This window comes from Microcebus murinus, chromosome 20 (assembly GCF_040939455.1).
Source record: "Microcebus murinus isolate Inina chromosome 20, M.murinus_Inina_mat1.0, whole genome shotgun sequence".
Lineage (NCBI taxonomy): Eukaryota > Metazoa > Chordata > Mammalia > Primates > Cheirogaleidae > Microcebus > Microcebus murinus.
The window spans coordinates 4,801,982-4,822,428 of NC_134123.1; the positions used below are offsets into that span (position 1 = coordinate 4,801,982).

Here is a 20,447-nt window from a genome sequence, read left to right on the forward strand (position 1 = left end):
CTCTTTTAAACACAGTGCAAGCCAAGCAAAACATAGCTGTGAGCAACAGTCAGCCTCAGGCCTTGGGTTTGCAACCTTCATCTAAAAGGCTGGAAGGGCAGCGTAAATGAGTGGGCCATCAGGTGTGCAGCCTTCCTCCTCGCCCGCCCCTGCCGTGGCGCGGCCCCTCCCCAGGGACCCCGACTGGCACTGAGGCTCACACACCCCAGGCAAGGCTGGGCTGCCGTGGCAAGCTCCGCCCCACAGGCAGGACCCACAGCCCAGGCCCAAAGCCAGGGAAACACCGCTCTGCTCTGCGGAGAAAACCCTCGCACTTGGCTCTTCCTGGAGCCCGAATTTCCTCCCCAAACAGGATGGATTTATGTGCAGGAGGAAAGGCCTGCGCATGCGCCCAGCGCCAGACCCCGGTATTTATACAGTTTCATAAACTGCAAGCGATTATTTTGTTTCATAAGAACAATCACTATGCAAATGAAACCTCCAGCTAATACAAACAGGGCTGTTAAATTCACTTGCCAATGTTTATGAAAAGAAACTCGGCCTGGCCCTGACCAAGCACGCTAAGAAAATGTTTAATCACAAGACACATTTGACTGAGGAAATTAGTCAAATAAGAAAAGATGTCCTGACTTGGCTCCCAGAGCCCCTCCCGCCCCCACTCCCCCTTTATTCAGCAAGACAATGACAGTGCAATGAAAAGGGCCCCAGAGGACGGACAGATGTCCAGGCCCAAACGGGTAGATTAGGGAGGCACTGGTTCCCAAATCTGAGCAGCCCCTCAGGGCCCTGCCACCAGGTACTGTGCATCTGTTTGGGGGCAGGTAGGGGGACAGGGCTGGGCGGGCAGGGGGGTAGGGGGCATGCGGAAATCCCAGGCTGCTCCTGGCTCCCGCAACTGGCAGCACTGGAAGCCAAGACTCGCCCTCTGCTGGGGTGGCGCTCGCCAGGGCGCCCGGCTGGGGTCAAGGCCCCTGGACCGAGGACCAGGACTCAGGAGGGGGTGTGTTCCCAGCAGGGCAGGCTGGGGCCTCAACTTCCCACAGCCTGTCATGGGGCAGGCGGCAGGCTTGGGGACCCAGCCAACACTCACGCAGGACAGAGTGAATGGCCTGGGGTGGGGGAGGATCTAAGTCCTCAGAAGGCTGCGCAGTAGTCCCTGAAGAGTTAACAGCGCCAGTGCCAGGACCCATGCAAGAATGTGACAGAGAAGAAAAATCATCCCATCAGACTGGCCTGGCTCAAACCCTGTGCTGCCACCAGGCACAGCCTGTGTGACCTCAGGCAAGCTGCTTCCCCTTTCTGTGCCTCAGTTGCCCTGTCTTTAAAATGCAGATTAAGGGCCAGGCTCGGAGGCTCACGCCTGTAATCCTAGTACTGTGAGAGGCCGAGGCGGGCGGATTGCTCAAGGTCAGGAGTTCGAAACCAGCCTGAGCAAGAGCAAGACCCGTCTCTACTATAAATAGAAAGAAATTAATTGGCCAACTAATATATATAGAAAAAAATTAGCTGGGCATGGTGGCGCATGCCTCTAGTCCCAGCTACTTGGGAGGCTGAGGCAGGAGGATTGCTTGAGCCCAGGAGTTTGAGGTTGCTGTGAGCTAGGCTGATGCCACGGCACTCACTCTAGCCTGGGCAACAAAGCGAGACTCTGTCTCAAAAAAAAAAAGAAAAAGTGGATTAAGAAAGCATGTCCACAGCTCTGTGACAACACAGTGAGATCATAAATGTAAAAGGGTTAACAGAGCCCTCGGAACACAATAATGCTCAGTAACGGTTAGATCTGGTCCAAAGAGGCCCAGAGAGGGCTGGTGGAGTCCCGCAGGCACACAGACAGCAGCAGACAAAGGACTGGACCCCGCTCCAGCCTCTCCAGCAGAGCTTTGGGGGAAGAATGGGCGGAGGCTGGGCCTGGCCCTGCCCGGCACCCCCTCTGGGAAGTGCCTCTGCAAGGAGTGCGGCAGGAGGGCCCCCTGGAGCCACTGCTCCCTGGGGCTGGGGGAAACTGGAGCCTGGGCCTGGCAGGGCCTCCCAGGGGCCGGGCAGGGGCAGCTGTCCGAGCTGTCTGTCCATGGAGGGGGCAGGGAGGCTGCCACTCGGAGCACGCTGCGTGCCAGTCCCTGGGGCAAGCCGGCTCAGCCTGCTGGCTCCATCCAGAGCCCGCCCCGAGGGATGCTGGGGGAGGCAGCCAGGATCAGAGCCGCCGGCTGCGCACTCCCCTCCCCCAGCAACAGGGGACTAAAGTGGGTCAAGGAGGAAGGAGGGGGCCCAGGAGGGCTGGGGGAGGGGCCAAGGAGCTCCAGAAGGCACCCGGGGGAGGGGACCAGGGGAGGATGCCTGGAAAAGCAAAACCATGTGTGCAGTGGGCCTTGGGGGCCAGGGCAGAGCAGCAGAGGGGCTGCTGAGGACTTGGAGGCAGGTCTCAAAATCACCTCCCAATTTATTCTGGGGGTCCTTTGGCCTTGGCTTCTGCCCCAGAAGGTTGGTCCTGTCCTCTCTCCCACTCCCTGGCCTTGGGGGCTCCCTTTTCCCCATCCCCTCGGCCCCTTCCAGAGCCCCCACACCCACTGGCCCCTATCCAAGGGGTCTGTGAGGAGCGAGCTCAGTCAGCTCTGGGCCTTGGCTCAGACCTGGAGGTGGGCCCAGCTGAGGCCCAGCTGTCCAGCCAGGAGGTGGGGTCTGGAGAGTTTGGGGAGAAGTCTAGCCAACCCCATCCTGGGCCCAGGCCCTGCAGGACTGTGGTGGTACAAGGCCAAGTTGAGGCCCAGTCACCGGGGAGAAGGGTTAGGGTGGGCCCACGTCCCCCAGGAGGTGTCCTTGGGGAGTCTGGCGCAAAATGAAAAGGAGGGAGGCAGGAAATGGCAGACAGGGCTGTTCCCCAACCAGGACGGGAAGCCAAGCCCCAGGACCCTCAGAGACGGGGCTGGGGGGCTGCAGTCTGGTCCAGGGAGACACGGGCTGGTGGGCAGCCTCCACCCTCCGCTGGCCCCAGTCCAGTCATCAGCTTCTCTCCCCAGCTCCCCCACCCGGCATGGCCCAAAAAAAAAAAAAAAAGGAAACAACCACCCAGGCAACTTGATATGGTCCAGAAACCTCCAGGGTCCCTGGGTTCCAGGAAGCCAGCAAAGGAGGGGGGTGCAGGGCAGAGAATGCAAAGGGTCCGGTGCCCAGGGAGTGAGATTTCAGAAGACAGGGGAAGAGGAACTGCCACTCCTGGGCTCCCAGGAGATGGGATGCCGGCTGAAGGGCAGCCTGGAGAAGCGGCCTGGGGCGAGGCACACACCCACGGGCCCACTCAAGCCCCGGGGATGAAAATGCTGCCGGGCAGAAGGTGCAGACCTACAGGCCAGGCCCTGGACCCTGTCCTGAATCCCTGGACAAGGGATTCACCCCCAACAGCCACATCCAAGATTCCTGGCTGAGCCAGCTGGACTCCTGGGGCCTTGGAGGAAAGGGTGGGGGTGGGGTGAGAGAGGAACACAGTAGAAGGAAGGACTCCCACCCTAAACCCCCAGATACAGCAACCACCTCCCACCTAGCAGAACAGAGGGCTGGGCTGGCAGTTGGGCTGGGCCTTAGGCCTTGCTGGCTGTGCAGGTCCCAAGAAACCCGGAACCAGGTACAGCCTACCACCCACCCCAAATGTCCCAGGACCTGGCCTCATCCTCCCACTCCCAACCTATCCACACTGCTTCTTCCCCAAGTGAGCCTCAGAAGCAGGCCTCGGCGGGGGCGTCTAAGAGTGGGGGCATGGTCCCCAGCTGGGTCCTGAGTGGGAACATGGTGTTACGAGCCTCAGAGTTCAGAGCTGCTTATGGGTGTGCCTCGCAGCCTGCCCGGAGCTCCTGGGGAAGGGGTCCAGGATAGCTCTGGCTCACCAGGTGTGTAGAAGGTGGCCCTGGGAGTGACCCTGGCAGGCACCACGGCATCAGGCAGCCTGACTGTGAAGTGTGAGCCTGGACCTCACGATGACCTTCAAGGCTGCCTCACCTGCAGGATGGTGAACATCATGGTTCCAACCTCACCGAGCTATCGAGGGGTTCCTGAGAAGATGCGTGTAAGCACTCAGCGTGGCACACAATAACCCCAATAAGCACTACCCATAAATGTCCTTATCCCCTCCTGCCACCCCTCTGAATCTCTCTCCACAGAGAAGAGCAGCCTTGGAACTCTCCTAATAAAAGTAAGGCAAGGTAGGATGCACAGAGAGGTCTGGGGATAGGTCGGACCACGCCCAGCACGTCCAAGTAGGAAAATGAGCTCAGACCTGAGAACCCATGACAGGCCTCCACGTTCTCCTGGGAGAGAGCCTGAGCAATGGGAATTGTGAGCCAACGGAGACAGGAAATTCAGGATAAAGCCCCTTCAGATGCCCAATCCACACGGAACTGTGGATGCAGCTGTGTTCTCCCTGGCCTGGCTGGGCATCTGGGGTTCAGGGGCAGCTCAGTCTGGAAGGCCAGGCTCAAGGACTTGGGTGACAGTGATGGAGTGTCAGCATCTCCCCGCCACCTCCAACCCTAACAATATGCAGAGGAAGCCCCAGGTCCTGGCTCACCAGGGGTCAGGGCGTCTCTTCATGGGATACGCAGATCTTGGAACTGCGCAGCCGGACTGCCAGCTGGACACAGGCTCTGCAAGGCTGTCGGCTTCTCTGGACCTCCCTTCCCCGTCTGGTAAATGGGGAGGGACACCCCCTGCACCTACTCCCTGGGTCCTCGGAGGTGGCAGTTACAACTTCTAGAACCGCACAGAACAGAGGTTGTGCACACCTTAGGTGTTAAGCTCAAGGCCCATGGGGGCTGCCCTGGGGACTCCCCAGGGAGGACCATGCTCCCTCCACGCGGTGTGCACACACAGCAGGTCACCCACAATGCCACCCACGCCCGGCCATCTCTTCCACTACCCCACTGTGCCTCTTCCTTCATCCTTGCTCCAGCCCTTCCAGGAGAGCCGGCTAGCACTGCCCCTGACCCTCCAGATGTCACACTCAAAACTCCCCCAGATTTTGTCCCACCAGGTCCTCACCAGCAGGGCCCGAGGCAGGGGAAGCAGGCCTGGGGAAGGAGTTCAGAGCCAAAGGGGACTATCCCCTCCCTCTGCAGTCCCCTCTAGTCATCCTGGACCAGCTGTCACATCACCTTCTCTGCAACAGCCTCCCGGGAGGACGCTAGATCAGCCAGGGCAGTCGCTTGATGAGAAATTACATATTGGTGGAACTGTTTTCTCTTTATTGTCTTCCTGGCCTCCTGCCCCCAACTGAGCTGTAGGCTCCCTGAAGGCAGGGACCCAGCGTGGACTCAGAAATGTCCCTCAGCAAATGAATGAAACCAGAGAGTAGCCATCAAGTGAGTGAATTTTAAGTGGCAAACAGCAGAATTGGGACTCAGATCTGCTTGCAAATCTGCCTGTAAATCTCCTCTGTAATTCCTGGAACTGTGGAGGTCACTGCTAGCTGCGCTCCCAGGCCGCGTGCAGCCACCCAGGCATGCCTGGGCACCAAGACGCGGGGAGGGCCTGCTGGAATGCCGACTCGCCTGAGCCGTGGGACACTGGGCAATGTACCTCCCTGTGCCACAGTTTGCGCCGCTGTAAAATGGGGTGATCAGCACGGTGCCGCCTCTAGAGCCCCTGCGCAGCTTGAAAGAACTGAGCGTGAAGCGCCCAGCACAGTCCCGCCGGGCACCCGGGAAGTGCGACCGCCCGCTGACGCTGCCTTTCATCACGAAGGTGGCCCGCCCTCGATGGCCCCCTCCAGCCCGCCCCAAGGCTGACGGCCAGTGAGCGCCCAGCGCCCCAGGGCTCCCCGAGGGCGCACGTCTGGCCGGCACGTCTGGCCGGGCACCCGCGGCCCAGCCAGGGGCGGGCTCCACGCCCTGCCGGGCACTCGAGTCCTGGTGACGCCGGCGAGAGCGAGAGAGCCAGCGGCCCGCGCCTTCCCAGCCGGCCCCCCGCCGCGGCCGCTTTGTGCCCGCCGGCCGGGTTCCTGCGCCCGGGCGGCCCGACGCGTTCCCAGCACCGCGGCCTCAAAGGGTCCCGGCCGCCCCGCGAGGCCCGCAGACAGGGCCCCGGAGGGGCCGGACGAGCCTCCTTCCCAAGCGCCGCCTGCTCGCTGGGGTCGCCAGGCGGGAAGCTCCCAGAGGCCCCCTCCTCTGCCTCTCCCCGTCCCCTTTCCCATCCGCACCCCAACCTCCTAACCAGCTGCCCCCCTCGCTGCCTCCTCTCAGACCCCTGACCCCCTCTCCGGCCTCCCCCATCATTTCTCCATCCCCTCCTCTCATCTCCCAGGACCCAAACCCTACAAGGCAACTCCGCAGCAGAGAGGCTCCAATTCCCGGCTCCCGTCAGGAAAATCGGGAAAATCTCACTGCCCCCACACCGATGCTTCCCTCCACCCCACTAGCCTCAGGTCACAGCCCTGGCTTGGGAAAGGGCTGGATTCTGGGCCGGGCCTCTGAGGAAATGGGCTGTGGGTGCCTTCTGGCCTCATTTCCCCATCTGTCAGATGGGGGTGGGAGCGTGTCCAGTGCCAGGCGCTGGGAACATCGCCGTCCCCGAGACAGGCTCTGGGCTCTGCCGGGCAGGGCTCCCCTAAGCCCTGCCCATGACTTGTGCCGGGTTACGTTAAGATAGGCCAGAATGTCTGGGAGTAGGGGGACCTTGCCACTGAGGTTCCCAGGGCAAGATTAGGACCCAGAAACAGCCCCATGGAACAGACTCCCCAAGGAAGGCCCTGGGGATCCTCTGAAGAGGAACAAGCCAGGGGTGGGTCCTCCCAGGGTACGGAGGCAGAGGATCAGAGAAGGACTGCCACCTCCTAGCCCCACCAAAGCTTCAGCCAGACAGACTTTCAGGAACCCCAAGAATCCCTTCACCACCTGGGCTCAACAGTCACCTCCAGCATGGCCTTGTCTGACAGCTTCCACCACTCCCTGCCTATCCCACCTGCTTTGCTTAACAGAAATGATGTTCCTGACTCATGTGCTTGTAAATGTCCCCCCAGTACCACTAGAATAAACTTCTACCTGTTCACCATTGTGGCCTCAGCATCTCAGTGTCTGGGCACATAGTAAGGTGCTCAGTAAACATATGTGAATGAATGAACATAAATATAATGAACGAATATAATGAACATGAACACAAATGAATGAACACATAACCAGAAGGTAATGATCGCAGACCCTAAAAGCCTTGAAACACAAAACATGCCCCAGATGAGAAGATTCCATGAAAAGTGATCAAATAAATTTGGAAATCACAAATTATTAACATCTCTCAGAGTTCCACATTAGCATTTTAAAGGCTCTGAAAAACCATGAAGGCTGTAGAAACTTTCAATTGTGATTAATCCACTGTTAGCCAAATGCATTTGGCCACAGGAAAAAAAAATTATTTTTCGGTGGAACATCAACAAAATCCTGGAATACATTTTGGGGAACACCAATATAAACTCATTTCCCACCCTCACAACCACAGCTTCATAAACGGTCAACTGACTTGCTTCTTTCTTTTTATGGGGTCAGGTCTAACACATCACTCAGCACATAGTAGGTGCTCCAGAAATATCTGAATGAATACATATAAAATACATTCATGAACAAAGTCTACCACCCATGTGCATTTTCTCTGCCATTGTACTGAGAGTCTGAACCAAGCAAGCAATGACAGGAGTCTTTCCCCCCGCACACATAACCACACATGCACACGCACAGACTCCTGCAAAACATGGACACACAGACACACACTCAGGCATGCATGCACGTGCACACACCAGTACACACACACACACAGACTCACATGCACATGCACAAACATACCCACAGGCGCCCATACAGGGTCATACACACGCGCCCAAGCACACACACACACACATATGCACACCCATTCTGGGCATACGCCCTGCCACACAGCCCCCTTCCCTGTGCCTGGCCAGGGAGCCTTGAAAAGGGCAGTTGTCTTTTGGTGTGTGTGGGGGGGGGATATGAGGGAGGCAAGACTCCTTCACAATCTGGTGTCTCCAAGAGGGGCAGCAGGTGACAGATTAAAGCCTCACCAATATGGCCATTTTGGTTTTACAAAGCTCTTCCTCACCTGAAACTTCATCCTCACTGCTCTTCTGGGAGTGGAGCCCTGTTACACAGAAAAAGAAACAACCTCACCAATAACATGGCAAGGATGTGGGGACGCAGGAGTGGAAGCCCAGATCTGTCTGCTTGGAATCCACCCCCCACACTCCAGAAGCTTGGGGGTCCCAGGTTGTTCCCAAGGGAGCCCCTAGCCGGGGACAATGGCAGCAGCAAGATCCCCCAGCTCATCCCGGCCCTTGTTGTTGCAGTCACAATTCTGCATTTGACTTGCCCTCTCTAGGCAAGCCTGACCATCCATAAGAAAAAGGAACTCAGCTGAGCATCTCTGAGATCCACTATTGCCCAAGAGAAACCAAGTGTGAGGGCTAAGCAGTCAACAATGATGTCAAGATTAAATGGAATACTGCCGATGGAGTGTGTAGTCCAGTCCTGTTTACAAGGCATGCTCATTAGATGTTAACTGCTCTTGGTGTTGTGATTACATCCTTCAGAGCCCAAACAGAACGTAACCCCTCTTCCAGAATTTACCTGATTCCCCCAATCAAAAGGAATCCTCTCGGACCTCTCCCACCCCTCCTCTAGCCCTAAGCCTGCACCTCTATCTTGGCTGCCCTGCCTGGCCCAGGGACCCTGCCTGGCCCAGGGATCCTGCCTGTGGGCTCCCTGGGGGCCTGGCCTCCACTTAGCTTTCTCTGCATCCTCCTAGAAGGCCAGGCTGAGCCTTATCTGGGTGAGACGCTCAGGATTTAGATGGAAGGACGGATGTATGGAAGGGAGGGGGGGAAACTTAACTAAAGAGTTCACTGAGGGAAAGAAATGCCCATACCCCAAGCTCCACACCCACTGCAGTGTCCCTTCTGGAAGAAGAAAGAAAAACGGTCTAAAAACATAAGAATGGTCAGCTTCACTAATAATTAAAGAAGTGCAAATTAAAACAATGTGTGAATTCCAGATGGGCAAAAAGAAAAGTGGGGGAAAGAAAAAGAAAAAAGAAAACATGGTATGTGGGCAAGGATTAGGAGAAACGTGCATTCATAACTATTACCGAAGGGAAAGTGAATATAGCCCTCATGGAGAGCAATTTGGAAATATCTATCAAATGGTTCAAGTGAACAAGCTGACCCACCAATTTAGGAATCTAGCCTGAGAAACACTCAAACGAGAACACAAAGGTTCATAAATGAGGATGCTTACTGCGAAATAGTTATAACAGCAAATAAGTGGAAGCAACTAGATGTCCACCAATAGAGGATGGCAAAGAAATCCTGGTACATTCACTCTGTGGAGCTCCTTAGGCGGCTAACACAGACGGAGCAGATCTATGACACTCACGTGGTGCTGTCGCCTAAGGTTCTTAACCTGGGCTGTACATTCGAACTACCCAGGAAGCTTTAAAAAGATACCTGACCAGGGGCCCCATCCTCAAAAATTCTTGATTATTTAATCTTTGGTGGGGCCCAGATAATGTTATTTCTTTAAATGATATTAATGTGCCCCCAACTAGGATTGGAAACTTAAGGCATGTAGCTAATCCTACTAGTTCCAACCCATTTCACAGACAGGGAAAGTGAGCCCCAGAAAGGGAACTGTCTTGCCCAAGGTCCCAGAGCACAGTTTTCTCCAACCCACTCCCCTCCCCAAGGAGAGAAATAAAGCAATCTTGACTCGCACCTTCAGGGAGAATAGGGTCTCCCTTTTCTATTCTGAGTGGCTGGCAGGTCCCCCTGCCAGCTCGTCCCATTTCTCCCTCCTGCCTGCTTCTCCAGCCCCCATTCCAAGCGCCTGGGGCCCAAAGGCCACTTAATGGCTGAACTGAGGTCCCTGGCCAGCAAGGAGCCGGTCAAATACGCCCACTCTGAGCCTGACACAGGGTGGCAGGATGGGAGTAGGGCAAATGGGAGTATGTTGACTTAAACATTGTTTTATTTAAAATTAGCACAAAACTCTCATATTGCTTTTCTCGTTTTAAAAGGAATGTTTTACAGGCCTAGAACAACACATAGCACAAAGCCCTTGACACACTGTAGCTACGGCCTCACGCACAAAGTACGGGAGAATGAAGGCAGAAGGGCGCAAGCCTTTCCCAGCCCCAGGGCCATACGCGGGGGGCAGCAGCCCATCTGCAGCAGCTCTCACCCCCTCATCTGCAAGAGAGGCCATCAAAGACTGATGCCAGCAGCGCGCCCAAGTCCTCACCGGCCTAGTCCGTGCTCCCTGTCGGTTCACCTCCTCGTTCATTCACTCTCTCATTCATTTGTGAATTCATTCACTCAGTATTCAGTCATTATTTACTACCCACCCATTCACTTGTTCACCCATTCATATTTACTCCCTTGACAATCTACACATTTACCCTTTCAAGAAATCCTTTTTAAGGCCAGTGCGGTGGTTCACGCCTGTAATCCTAGCACTTTGGAAGGCCCAGGCAAGAGGATTGCTTGAGGCCAGGAGTTGAAGACCAGCCTGAGCAAGAGCAAGAATCCCCCATATCTCTACAAAAAAAAAATAGAAAAATCAGCCGGGTGTGGTGGTGCACACCTGTAGTCCGAGCTACTTGGGAGGCTGAGGCAGGAGGATCCCTTGAGCCCAGCAGCAGGAGGCTGCAGAGAGCTATGATGATGCCCCAACTCTCTAGCCTGGGCAAAAAAAGCAAGAACTTGTCTCAAAAAAAAAAAAAGAAATCACTTTCTAAAACATGATGATCCTTTTAGAAGCCCAGATTGAGGCCATTTATGAATGAATATCAGGTCCTGGAAGCCCACACAAGGCTGCCCCCCACAATGAGAGCCTCCCCCTGAGCAAGGCAGGACGAGCTCCACCAACTCCCAACAGGGCTGCTCGAGGGCCTGGGGGTTGAGTTACTCTCTGTGGCCCCAGGAGGTGGACCCAGGAGCAATGTACACTGCAACTTAGCATGTGAAATTCAAGCTAAAAATGCACACATGTGCCATCGAGGTAGTGAGCTCCCTGAGAATGAACGCGTGTAAGTCTAGGCCAGATGCAACTAAGGATGCCACACCCAAGAAAGTTCAAATGAAGTGACTTCCAAGGTACCTTTTCAACCTGTGGTTTCAGGATTCTGAGAGGTTCAAAGGCAAAAATAGTACAGGCCTGAATTTTCCTGACAGGTGTGCTGTGCCCCGCTGACCACTCCCCCTGAGGGCACAGGGCATCTGCAGAGGCTGTCCTGGGCACTGGGAACACGTGCACTGCCCGCTGCTCCCCAGAGAACCCAACAGTCTGTAACCTCCACCCCAAGGGACGGGAGCCTGCCCTCTTTCCACCTCCCCGCCTCTGGGAGCCTGCCTCTCCTCTCTCACCCTCTCCCAGGGGACCCACTGGAGCTGGCGATTGTCTCTCCTCTCCCCAAGTTCAAAAACCTGCAGCCCCATGGGGCTACGGACAAAGCCACATCTCTTGTTCAGGAACCAGAAATAAAATATATTTTGCTGGTGGCTCCAAGGTCTGGCAGCCCCCAGCCAACAGGGTACAGCTGCCCAATTGCCCAGCCTGAATGTGGCAGCCACCACCACCCCGTATCCAGCCATACCCTGCTCCCTAACCAAGCCCAGATGGCCATCACTCTGCCTTCAGGCAGGTAAAAATCAGTGCAACAGGAGTTAAGCGAACAGTATGTTTTATTTAATTAGGATCAACGAAAGAGATAAACCTCACAGCAGGATAACGAATGACAACGCTGCAAAAAATAATTCATGCCCAGGTAACGAAAGGGCAAATTTCAATTACAGAGAAAGTGGGAGGAAAGTTTCGTAGCGCCTCCAAACAGGAGAACAGTGTAAGAGTCTCAAAGCTAGACCTACAGGCCCAACATGGTCAGTGCCCTAGGCCTGGAAATCAAGGCAAGTAAGTGGCCATTCCCAAACAGCTGTTCCTCCCCTTTCCTGGCCACAGACAAAGCAGCCTAAGTGTCCGGGCTGAGTGAGCTGGGGTGTGGGGCTGCCTGGATGCTGGCAGGCAGGTGTGGGGCCACAAGGGATCTGGCTTGCCGGGCCGCCAAGCAAGCTCCACCCAACCAGGCTCAGTCTCCCAAAGAATGGTGTCCCCAAGGACAGAGAAAAAAATGTTCTTATCCCGAGAATGGTCACCAGATCACTCAACAACTCCTGAGTACCCTCTGCCCTTGTCCCCCGCCCCACCGGGCCCCAAGGAGCCTCATTCTCTCATGCCCTGTCCTAGCCTTGGGCAACACAATCGCACCTCTCCCACTAGAGCAAGGGAAGTAACACAGCTCTTGAGAGTCACCTCATCTTCTAAGCCTGTGTTTCTCTTGCCTGCCTGGAAAATGCGTGCCGGACCTCGATGGCCTCCTCTGAGAGTGGCGGGCTGCGGAGCCCCCCCCGCCATGTCAGTGATAACTAAACATGGAAGGTTCATGGTGGTGACACTCACACAACAACACGTATGTACTTCATGCCACTTAATTATGATGGTACATTTTTATGTTATGTATATTTCACCAAAATTTTTTAAAGCAGGAGTAGGGGAGGATGAAGAGTTCCGAGCCCCTCTTCAAACCAGGTGAGCATCTCCAGGGTTGGGGCCCAGGAATGCAAAATCTTAACCAGCTTTACTAAAGATGATGGTGACGAAGAGGACAGCCGAATGAAGCCACCGTCTCCCCAGACCAAGGCTCCCCAGAATAATGCCTCGGATGGTCTCAATAAATACCTGTTACGCAGACGGTGAGTTCTCCCAGTCTCGCAGCCCAAGCAAATGCTTGCATTCATGTGTTCCCCCTCCAGCCCTAATCCCTGCTCCTGAGGGGATGTCAGCCCCAGCACCCCCATCCTCTAGGACAGGGAAATTGCTGGGAAATTAGTGAGCACATCCACAGAGCCCCATTTCATAGCCCAATTCAGAAGATGACATGAACATCTGCTTTCACTTCAAGACATTAATTTTCAATTATTGGAGAAAAACAAAATTAGTCCTGACAAATTGCTGGCGAATATAGGCTCTTGTCTGGTGGTTCGTAATAACAACTTCGGGGGCCCACAACGAGTGTCCTCGGACGGAGTTTCCGCAGGGATCCTGTCCTCTGGAGGCAGTGACGGCAGCGCATCTCCTCGCCCCGCGGCCGGGCTGGCAAGACGCTACGCAGCGGCTGCTCCAACGTGATGCTGCTCTGGTGACCAGGTTTAGAGAACTAAGGAATTTAGGTTTTTCTCTTTCGGGAGACGGTGGGGACGGAGAGAGGACTGGGGGAGGAAGGGTACACAAAAAACATCCTCATAGCCACTTGCAGCTTTGGGCACATCAAGGCTTTCCTCCCGGCCAGCAGCAAGACTTGACACACTTAGACGGGGACGAGAATCACTCCCGAGCCCCCCGGTGCCCAGCACAGGCACACCGCATCGCCTGACGCGATCATCTTCTGATTCGAGTGCGCCACCCGCAATGGAGAAAGATGGATTACACGATCCTCGAGACCCGCTCTACTCTTGACATGTCATCCAGGATTCCGAATCCAACACACAACAGCCCCAGCCTCTGAGATCTAAATGCTTATAAATCTTTTGTAGAAAAAAAAACTGCTCCCAGGGATCCTATCAACCCAGGAACCTGGTGCAGCCCAGTCTCAGTTGCCTTCTCCAGAAAAAAAAAGAAAGAAAAGAAAAGAACCGAATTTGCCAACCTCAATGACCCCAGATCCAGAGAACAACCCACTTGATAAGAGATTATCAACACCATAATCTCATTTGATGGGTTTTTATGTATCTTGGCTGCTTTAGTCACTGTATCAATAAGACACGACTGAAATGTGAATGAGTAAAAGAATTTGGAGATAATGATGTAGCAATCTTTGAATTTGACTTGTCACGACTGAAACCAAAGCGTGTTTGTCTAGCTAATATGTGTAGACTCTTGGGGGGGGGAGTAGTGAGGGAAAGGAGGTAACCAGAGGGAAGGAGGTTACAAAAGAAAGAAAGAAAACAAAACAACAACAACAAAGGAAAATTATATCTTTAAAAAGAGAATGAAAGACACTGCTACTTCCAAAGTCAACTCGGTAACCGAGCTCCCACATTGTGTAATTGACTTTGCAAGTAGAACAACAGCTACGCAACAAAGAAAATGTCAGTGTTTTCACAGCACTAATCTATAGCGCTGGGAGGCCCTCCCGCTGTCAGCCAGGGCTGACAATACAATAGCTTTCAAAGGGATATTACCATCATGCTTTTATTCCTGACATCAATCAAGACAAAGAGAATCCTTTTCACAAGACATTAAAAATCAAACCTTTGTACAAGAAGATAGGTAAAACAGCATTCTCCTTAAAGACAGCCACACGAAGCAATCAGCTAATTGGCGCTCCTTGAAAGCAGTAAAGTATTTTTATTTACTAAGTGTACAACCTCAGTCGCTGGCGGCCACCAATCCCGGCAGGTAAGCCAAGAATCAAAAGTTTCCATCAGCATCTCCCCACTCACTCCACCCTGCCTCTCCCACCGGAGGCTGAGGGAGCTGACAGCCAGCGCCAAAAACTTCAAGCAGGATATAACCAGTCCAGGCTTAATTAGTCCAATTTGTGGTACAAAACTACTCTGATACCAGCTAACACGTCTATGCACAGAATGGCCTTATAAACTGACAGGAATTTGCAGAAATTGTCAAATTCATCAACCAAGCTGTATCAGGGTTTTCCCAGCTACTCACAGTAATGAGGAGCCCAGTAACAGTTTTCAAGATATTCTTCTATTGTAATTACCCTAGATTTGCAGATATGAAGGAACCCTGATATCTAGTGCAAATGTTTTCAACACACGACGATAACAGTCTTTGCAAACACCAGTGTACAGTAGACAACGCCGGGCTTTGCTTTAGCCAGGGTGTGGGAAAGGCAAGTCCATCTCAACCTCTCCCAAACAAAGAGTGAACGAAACCACCCACGCACCTTGACAAAAACCATGGGGCTATCAGGAAACGTAGCCATCCTCCGCTTGCTTACTATAAGACAGTTTTAGATGCCTGCATGCCAGAAGTTGGTGACACAGAAAACTGCTAGCCCAGAAGCAGGAAGTTAAGAGGGCTCATGTTTAAGAGAGCTCATTTTCCATCCGCTTTCCAAGCCACTGAAGTCATACAGCCTTCCAGCCTTCCCAGATGCCCTCCCACACCCACTCAGGGCCTGACTGACTTGGGTCTAGGAGGCCACAAGTCTCTAACTACTGTCAAGAAGGAGGGAGAGAGAACTCACTCAGCAGAAGAACTCTCTAGAACTCAGAACCCAAGGTGTTTTGTGACTTAACCCTCTGGTACCCAACAGATCATCTGCCAAAAAAAATATGCAACTGAGTCCAGTCACTCAAAGACAGAGATAATACTCTATAAGCATCTACAGCAAAAAAGGATGTCTTTACTTTTCAGACATAACTGAATGCTGTTGTTTATTTTCAAAGAGAATTTGAACCACAGGTACCATTCACTTCATTGCAAAATGGGCAGAAATTTTATAAGAAGAGGGAACTGGTCGCAACACAGTCCTGAAAAATCATATACGCCCACCAACACCACCTAAATCAGCCTTTTTCAAAGAGCCAGGCAGCATGTCTGCACCATCAGCCTCAGTGGTAGGTTCCTTTCGTTTACACATCCAAATGAACAGTTAAGAGAAATCAATGCATCTAATTGCCAGACTATTAAAACCTACATCAGGGGAAGAATTCCACAGCCACTAGCTTAAGAGTTGGCTACCGATACAGCAATTATTGCAACTTTCTCTTAGATTGAACCAGATCCCCAGCCTTTCGTCTCCAGCTAGGAACACTGTACTCAAAGATGCTGTGCTCCAGTTTCCTGCTTCCGCGGTTCCCCTCCTCCTCCTCTGTTAGCACGCTGCAGTGTGCCCCGACATCGCCAGGGCTGGCTGCTTCTACTGAGTTACTTTAGGACTATAAAGTCACCGGCATTTTGCACCTTTCATTATTAATGCACACTAGGCACCTTATGGTTAAACGTTTAGCAGGATTCTCCTGCCAGAGGCACATAGTTATCTTATTTTATTGCTTATTAAGTTTTTGCAAGGAAACAGGTGTACGCATCTGAACAGCAATTACTAGACATAAAGGATGTTTTCTAGAATGAAAAGGGTCCTTCTCAAAGCTGGGAATCAATAACTTAATTGAGGATGGGGGGATTAAATATTAGGATTAAATGTCAACTACCCCAATCCACATACAAAGCTAAAGAACCTATAAAGGATTTGTTTTGCGCTTCCTACAAGATCATGTACATTTAGCCAAACAAACCTCAACAATTTACGCTTGTGTGTGGTCTCAGCTGAATCAAGAAACCTGTAACCTCAGAACGCCTCTATTTATTACATCTCAATTATTTCCATGGAAACACACACAATGTTCCCAAATCCCTATACCACCAAATTTATAAGATGGACTTTGGAGGAGCTGCATGCTGGCAGGAGAGGAGGACAAACAGGGGGAAGGGAATGCAGAGAAGTCACTGGGGGCAGTTTGGGTGTTGGGGTGGGGGGGTGCATGGACACAGCCTGAGTGCTAATTAATTTAAGAACTGTAATTAACAGGCAGTTGCTAGATGGAGAAAATCGACAGTATTAAAATGGTTCAAAAGTTTTAAACTAAGGTTGGGAAAAAGATATATTAATTTTCTGTATAAATGAAGAGGCTGTTGCATGGCTCTGAGGAAGCTGGGGTGCGGGGGGCAGGCCTCCTTAATGTGGAGTGACAGACAGAACTGCCCAGGCAATCCTTACCAAACCACCTGATATCATCAGCCGAAATAACATCAGTGAGCGTGATGAGAACGGCCAGGGAGAACGAGGCCAAAATTATCAAAGAGAACAAATCATTGCAGCTACCACACCACTCCACCAGGAAACAAAAAAAGGGGAGAAGGGTGCAGGAAGGGAAAATCGGTCAGAAAATGTGACTTTTGTAACATTTATGGGTTTATTGGGTTTTGTGGGTTTGTTTTTTTTTTTTCCTCACAAAATCACAAGGCTTTTGAAAACCAGTGAAGCTATTCTCCCCCCGCCCTACTGCCCCGGCACCCTTCACTATTTGCTGGGCGTCCTCCCTGTGAGCTGGGTTTTCCAAAGAAGGACAAACATCCTGAGGGGACAAGTGACCCCACTCCAGAAGGGAGGTTGTATACATGAGTGGGAAATGAGACCCCCCCAGAGGCCTGTTTGATTTTCAAAGCACCAATGCCTATGCTTTCAAATCACACTTTCTGAGCATCCATTCGAAAATGTTTTATTTCTATCTTTCCTTCCTGCTATGGGCTTTCACATTTCCGAGATCAATTACAAATTACAGTCAAGCGACTTTCACAGCAGAATGCTCGAGGCTGGGGAAGTCCACAATGCCTCTACATTAGCCCTGACACTCAGCAGTAGAGGCAAAATAAAATAAAATTTAAAAGACACCGCTGTTCCTTAAGAAGCACCTTCAAGCATCTTTAAAGGTGAAGACCCTGTCGTTTCAAACACTTGGTGTGGAGCTGTCCACACTCAAGCGCACACTTTTGAATATTGCTTGAGAGAAGGGGCTGTTCTTGAAAAGCAATAAATCCAACACCTAGGGTAACGCTTATCTATTTAAATTATCTTTTCTCTTAGTTCCTCCTTTGATAAGTGGCCACATCTCCACCCCATGCACCCCAGTAGACCCAATAAAAGGCAAAATGGTGAGAGACAAGGGTTACAGCTGCTTTTGGAAAATGCAAAGAGCCCTAGGGAGAAACAGGAGGTCTCAGATTCCAGGGGCAGAAAGGCGCTGAGCAGTTGATATTTACTACACTGAGCCTCAGAATGCCTTCACTGGGCTTGTTCCCACTTTGCTGTATTTTCCCCAACAACCTGCTCGAATTGTCTGCTAAACACACACACATATACATTTAGAGAGAGGCACTGATTAAAAGTCATTTCAAGGCTCATTTCATGAAAGGCTAAAGACCAATTTTTGAGTCTTAGAGATCCGGAGTGGTTTTGGAATTCGGTTAGAGCAAGTCTGCAACACCCACCCATCTGTTCCCTGCAAACTGTCCTACCTTTGCTTTCTGTGCCCAATGCTTCTGACTAAAGAGGCTGGGGACAAGACTGGGGTTATTGGTAAGCAAGAGTTGCATCTTTATAAAAAATCTGCCCCCATACATAGGTTGAACTCAAAATCAACTGCCCAAGTTATGTAAAACCGTTTTCCAACCAGAAATTCCAATTCTGTATGTTTTCTGGGCCGCCTCAAGTGGCTCTTGAAGGAGTGAGCAGTGACCAGGGAAAGAGAAAAGAAATCAAATATTATTTCAATCCCGGAAACCCTCAGCAGCAGAAGAAACATCTATCCTTCTTTCCAGTCTTCTTGGAGTCTCTCTTCTGCCTTCCTGTCCCTCAATCAGAACACCCTCTGAAGCCCCTGTTCTGTGGAGCAGGGTATCTCCACGGGGAGGCCAGCCAGGGTGCGGGATAGGACCAACTTCTCTCAAGGGAAAAATGGAGCTATGGCAGGCCAGTTGCTCAGAGTGTGGACTGAGCCGGTCCCCTCCTGATATGGCAGGGAGGCAGGGAGGGGACTCTTCTGGGACGGGTGCCCCTGGCTCTCCGGGACTTCAGGAGAGAGATGATGGGTGTCTAACGACCCTCCTTGTCAGATTCAGTTCCAGCCATTCCAGCCAGGCGCAAGGCTGGCAGGAAGGGAGAGGGGCCCCAGCTCCTTCCCGCGCAAGCCTCCAGGAAATGAACTTTTCAGAGCAGAACTGGGCTCAAGCCAGAGGTCATCAGGGGAGTTGGGACAGGACAGGGGCCTCGAGACTTTGGGCTCTAGAGGCTTAGCCGCTCTCATCCTGCCCCTCCTCAATCATCCCCTTCTTGGACGGGCAGCCAGTCACCCACCCGAGGGGCTAGAATAGGGACAAAGCAGCAGGCGAGGCTGGGAAAGGCCAGCCGGTGGAGAGAGGAGGGCAGGGGAGGGGCTCGCTGGCCGGCGCGGCCTTTCCCTGGGACCTCTGTTCTCCAGGGTCCCCCTCCAGCCAGGGGCCCTCAGTGGAAATGGAGCAAAGCATGGAGACGAACAGGGGTGTGTGTGTGTGTGCGTGTGTGTGTGTGTGTGTGTGTGTGTGCCTATATCTACATCTCACAAACCGGAGACCTGGTACTGGAGGTCGGCCTGGGTGTAGAGGGTGCGGGTGCCCGGGGTCGCATCCGGACGCCCTCCGCGCAGGGGCAGGCACCGCGACCGACGCGCTCCCCTGGGGCCCGGCGTCCCGCCGGCGCGGAGCAGACAATGAACTCCTGGCGGAGGCTCCCTGCCCGGTGGGCCTCGGTGGAGGAGGCAGGAAGTGCGGGGGCCCGAGCCAGGAGCACGGCCTGGGCGGGGGGCGGGAGGGGGCGCCAGGAGGCCGGGCGGGGGCGCGACGCCCGGGGCGCGCGCAGGCATCGCCCGCCGCTCTCCGCGGCCCCGGGCAGCGAGGCGGGGGCTGGAGAAAGCCGGCGCGGCCCGGGGCCAGCGAGGGCGGCCTCGGAGCTGCCGGCCTCCGGGACGCCCGTCCTCTTCCTTCCTCCTGCCGCCCGCCGCCGCCGCCGAGATTCGCAATCCCCGCCAACTCGGCCCGCACCCCTTGATTGGCCACGCGGGCCCCGGGCCCGCACGAAGGCGGCGGCGCGGGCCCCTTGGCGGCTCCCCCAGGCCCGGGTCCCCGGCGGGCGGAGGCGCCGGGCCCAGAGAGGATCCGGGCGGGGAGGGCGTCCGTCCGCGGCGAGCCCCTCCGCCGCCGCCTCGGCTCCCGCTTCCTCCTCCCCCGCCTCCGCCTCCGCCTCCGCCTCCGCCGCCGCCTCCGCCTCTCTCGGCTCGCTCGCGCGGGTCCCCGGCCGCCCGCCCGCTCGCCGGTCCCTCCTCCCTCGCTCCCTCCCTCCGCTCGCTCGCGCCGCCGCCAGGCCTCGCTCACCTTTCACCGAGCGCGGCTTCGCCTGCTTCCGCCTGGACATGTCCGGGGCTCCGGGCGCTCCGTCGCCCTCCGCGGCCGGCGCCCCCCGCCGCCCCCCGCCGCTCCGGGCAGCCCCTCTCCCCCTTCTCCTCCGCCTGCCTCTTGGAAACTTTTTTTTTCGCAGCCGGGTCGGCGGCTGTGGGGAGCGGACCGCAGGTCCGGGGCGGCCTCCCTGGGGGGGGCGGCCCGGGCCGGCCGAGGCCGCTCGAGGGCGGGGGGAGGCCCGGGGGGCACGCCGGGGCCCTGCCTGTTGCAATGCGGCAGCCGGGGGCTCCGGGTCCCAGCGGCGGTCCCAGCGGCGCGGGGAGTCCGGAGGCCACTCGGCCGAGCCGAGTTATGCAAAAAAAAAAAAAAAAAAAGCCGCCCCCCTCCTCCTCCCCACCC

The 20,447-nt window shown here is 54.3% G+C and overlaps 1 protein-coding gene across 1 annotated transcript in view; it reads right to left on the minus strand.

Annotated features, from left to right (window-relative positions):
• ZNF423 (zinc finger protein 423) overlaps nt 1-20,101 on the minus strand; it is a 313,414-nt gene extending 293,313 nt beyond the window's left edge. Inside the window, exon 1 of the mRNA XM_012788967.2 lies at nt 20,025-20,101. Within this exon, the coding sequence (XP_012644421.2) occupies nt 20,025-20,064 (40 nt within the window). The 5' untranslated portion in view covers nt 20,065-20,101. The remainder of the gene's footprint in view (nt 1-20,024) is intronic.
• Nucleotides 20,102-20,447: the final 346 nt, after the last annotated feature.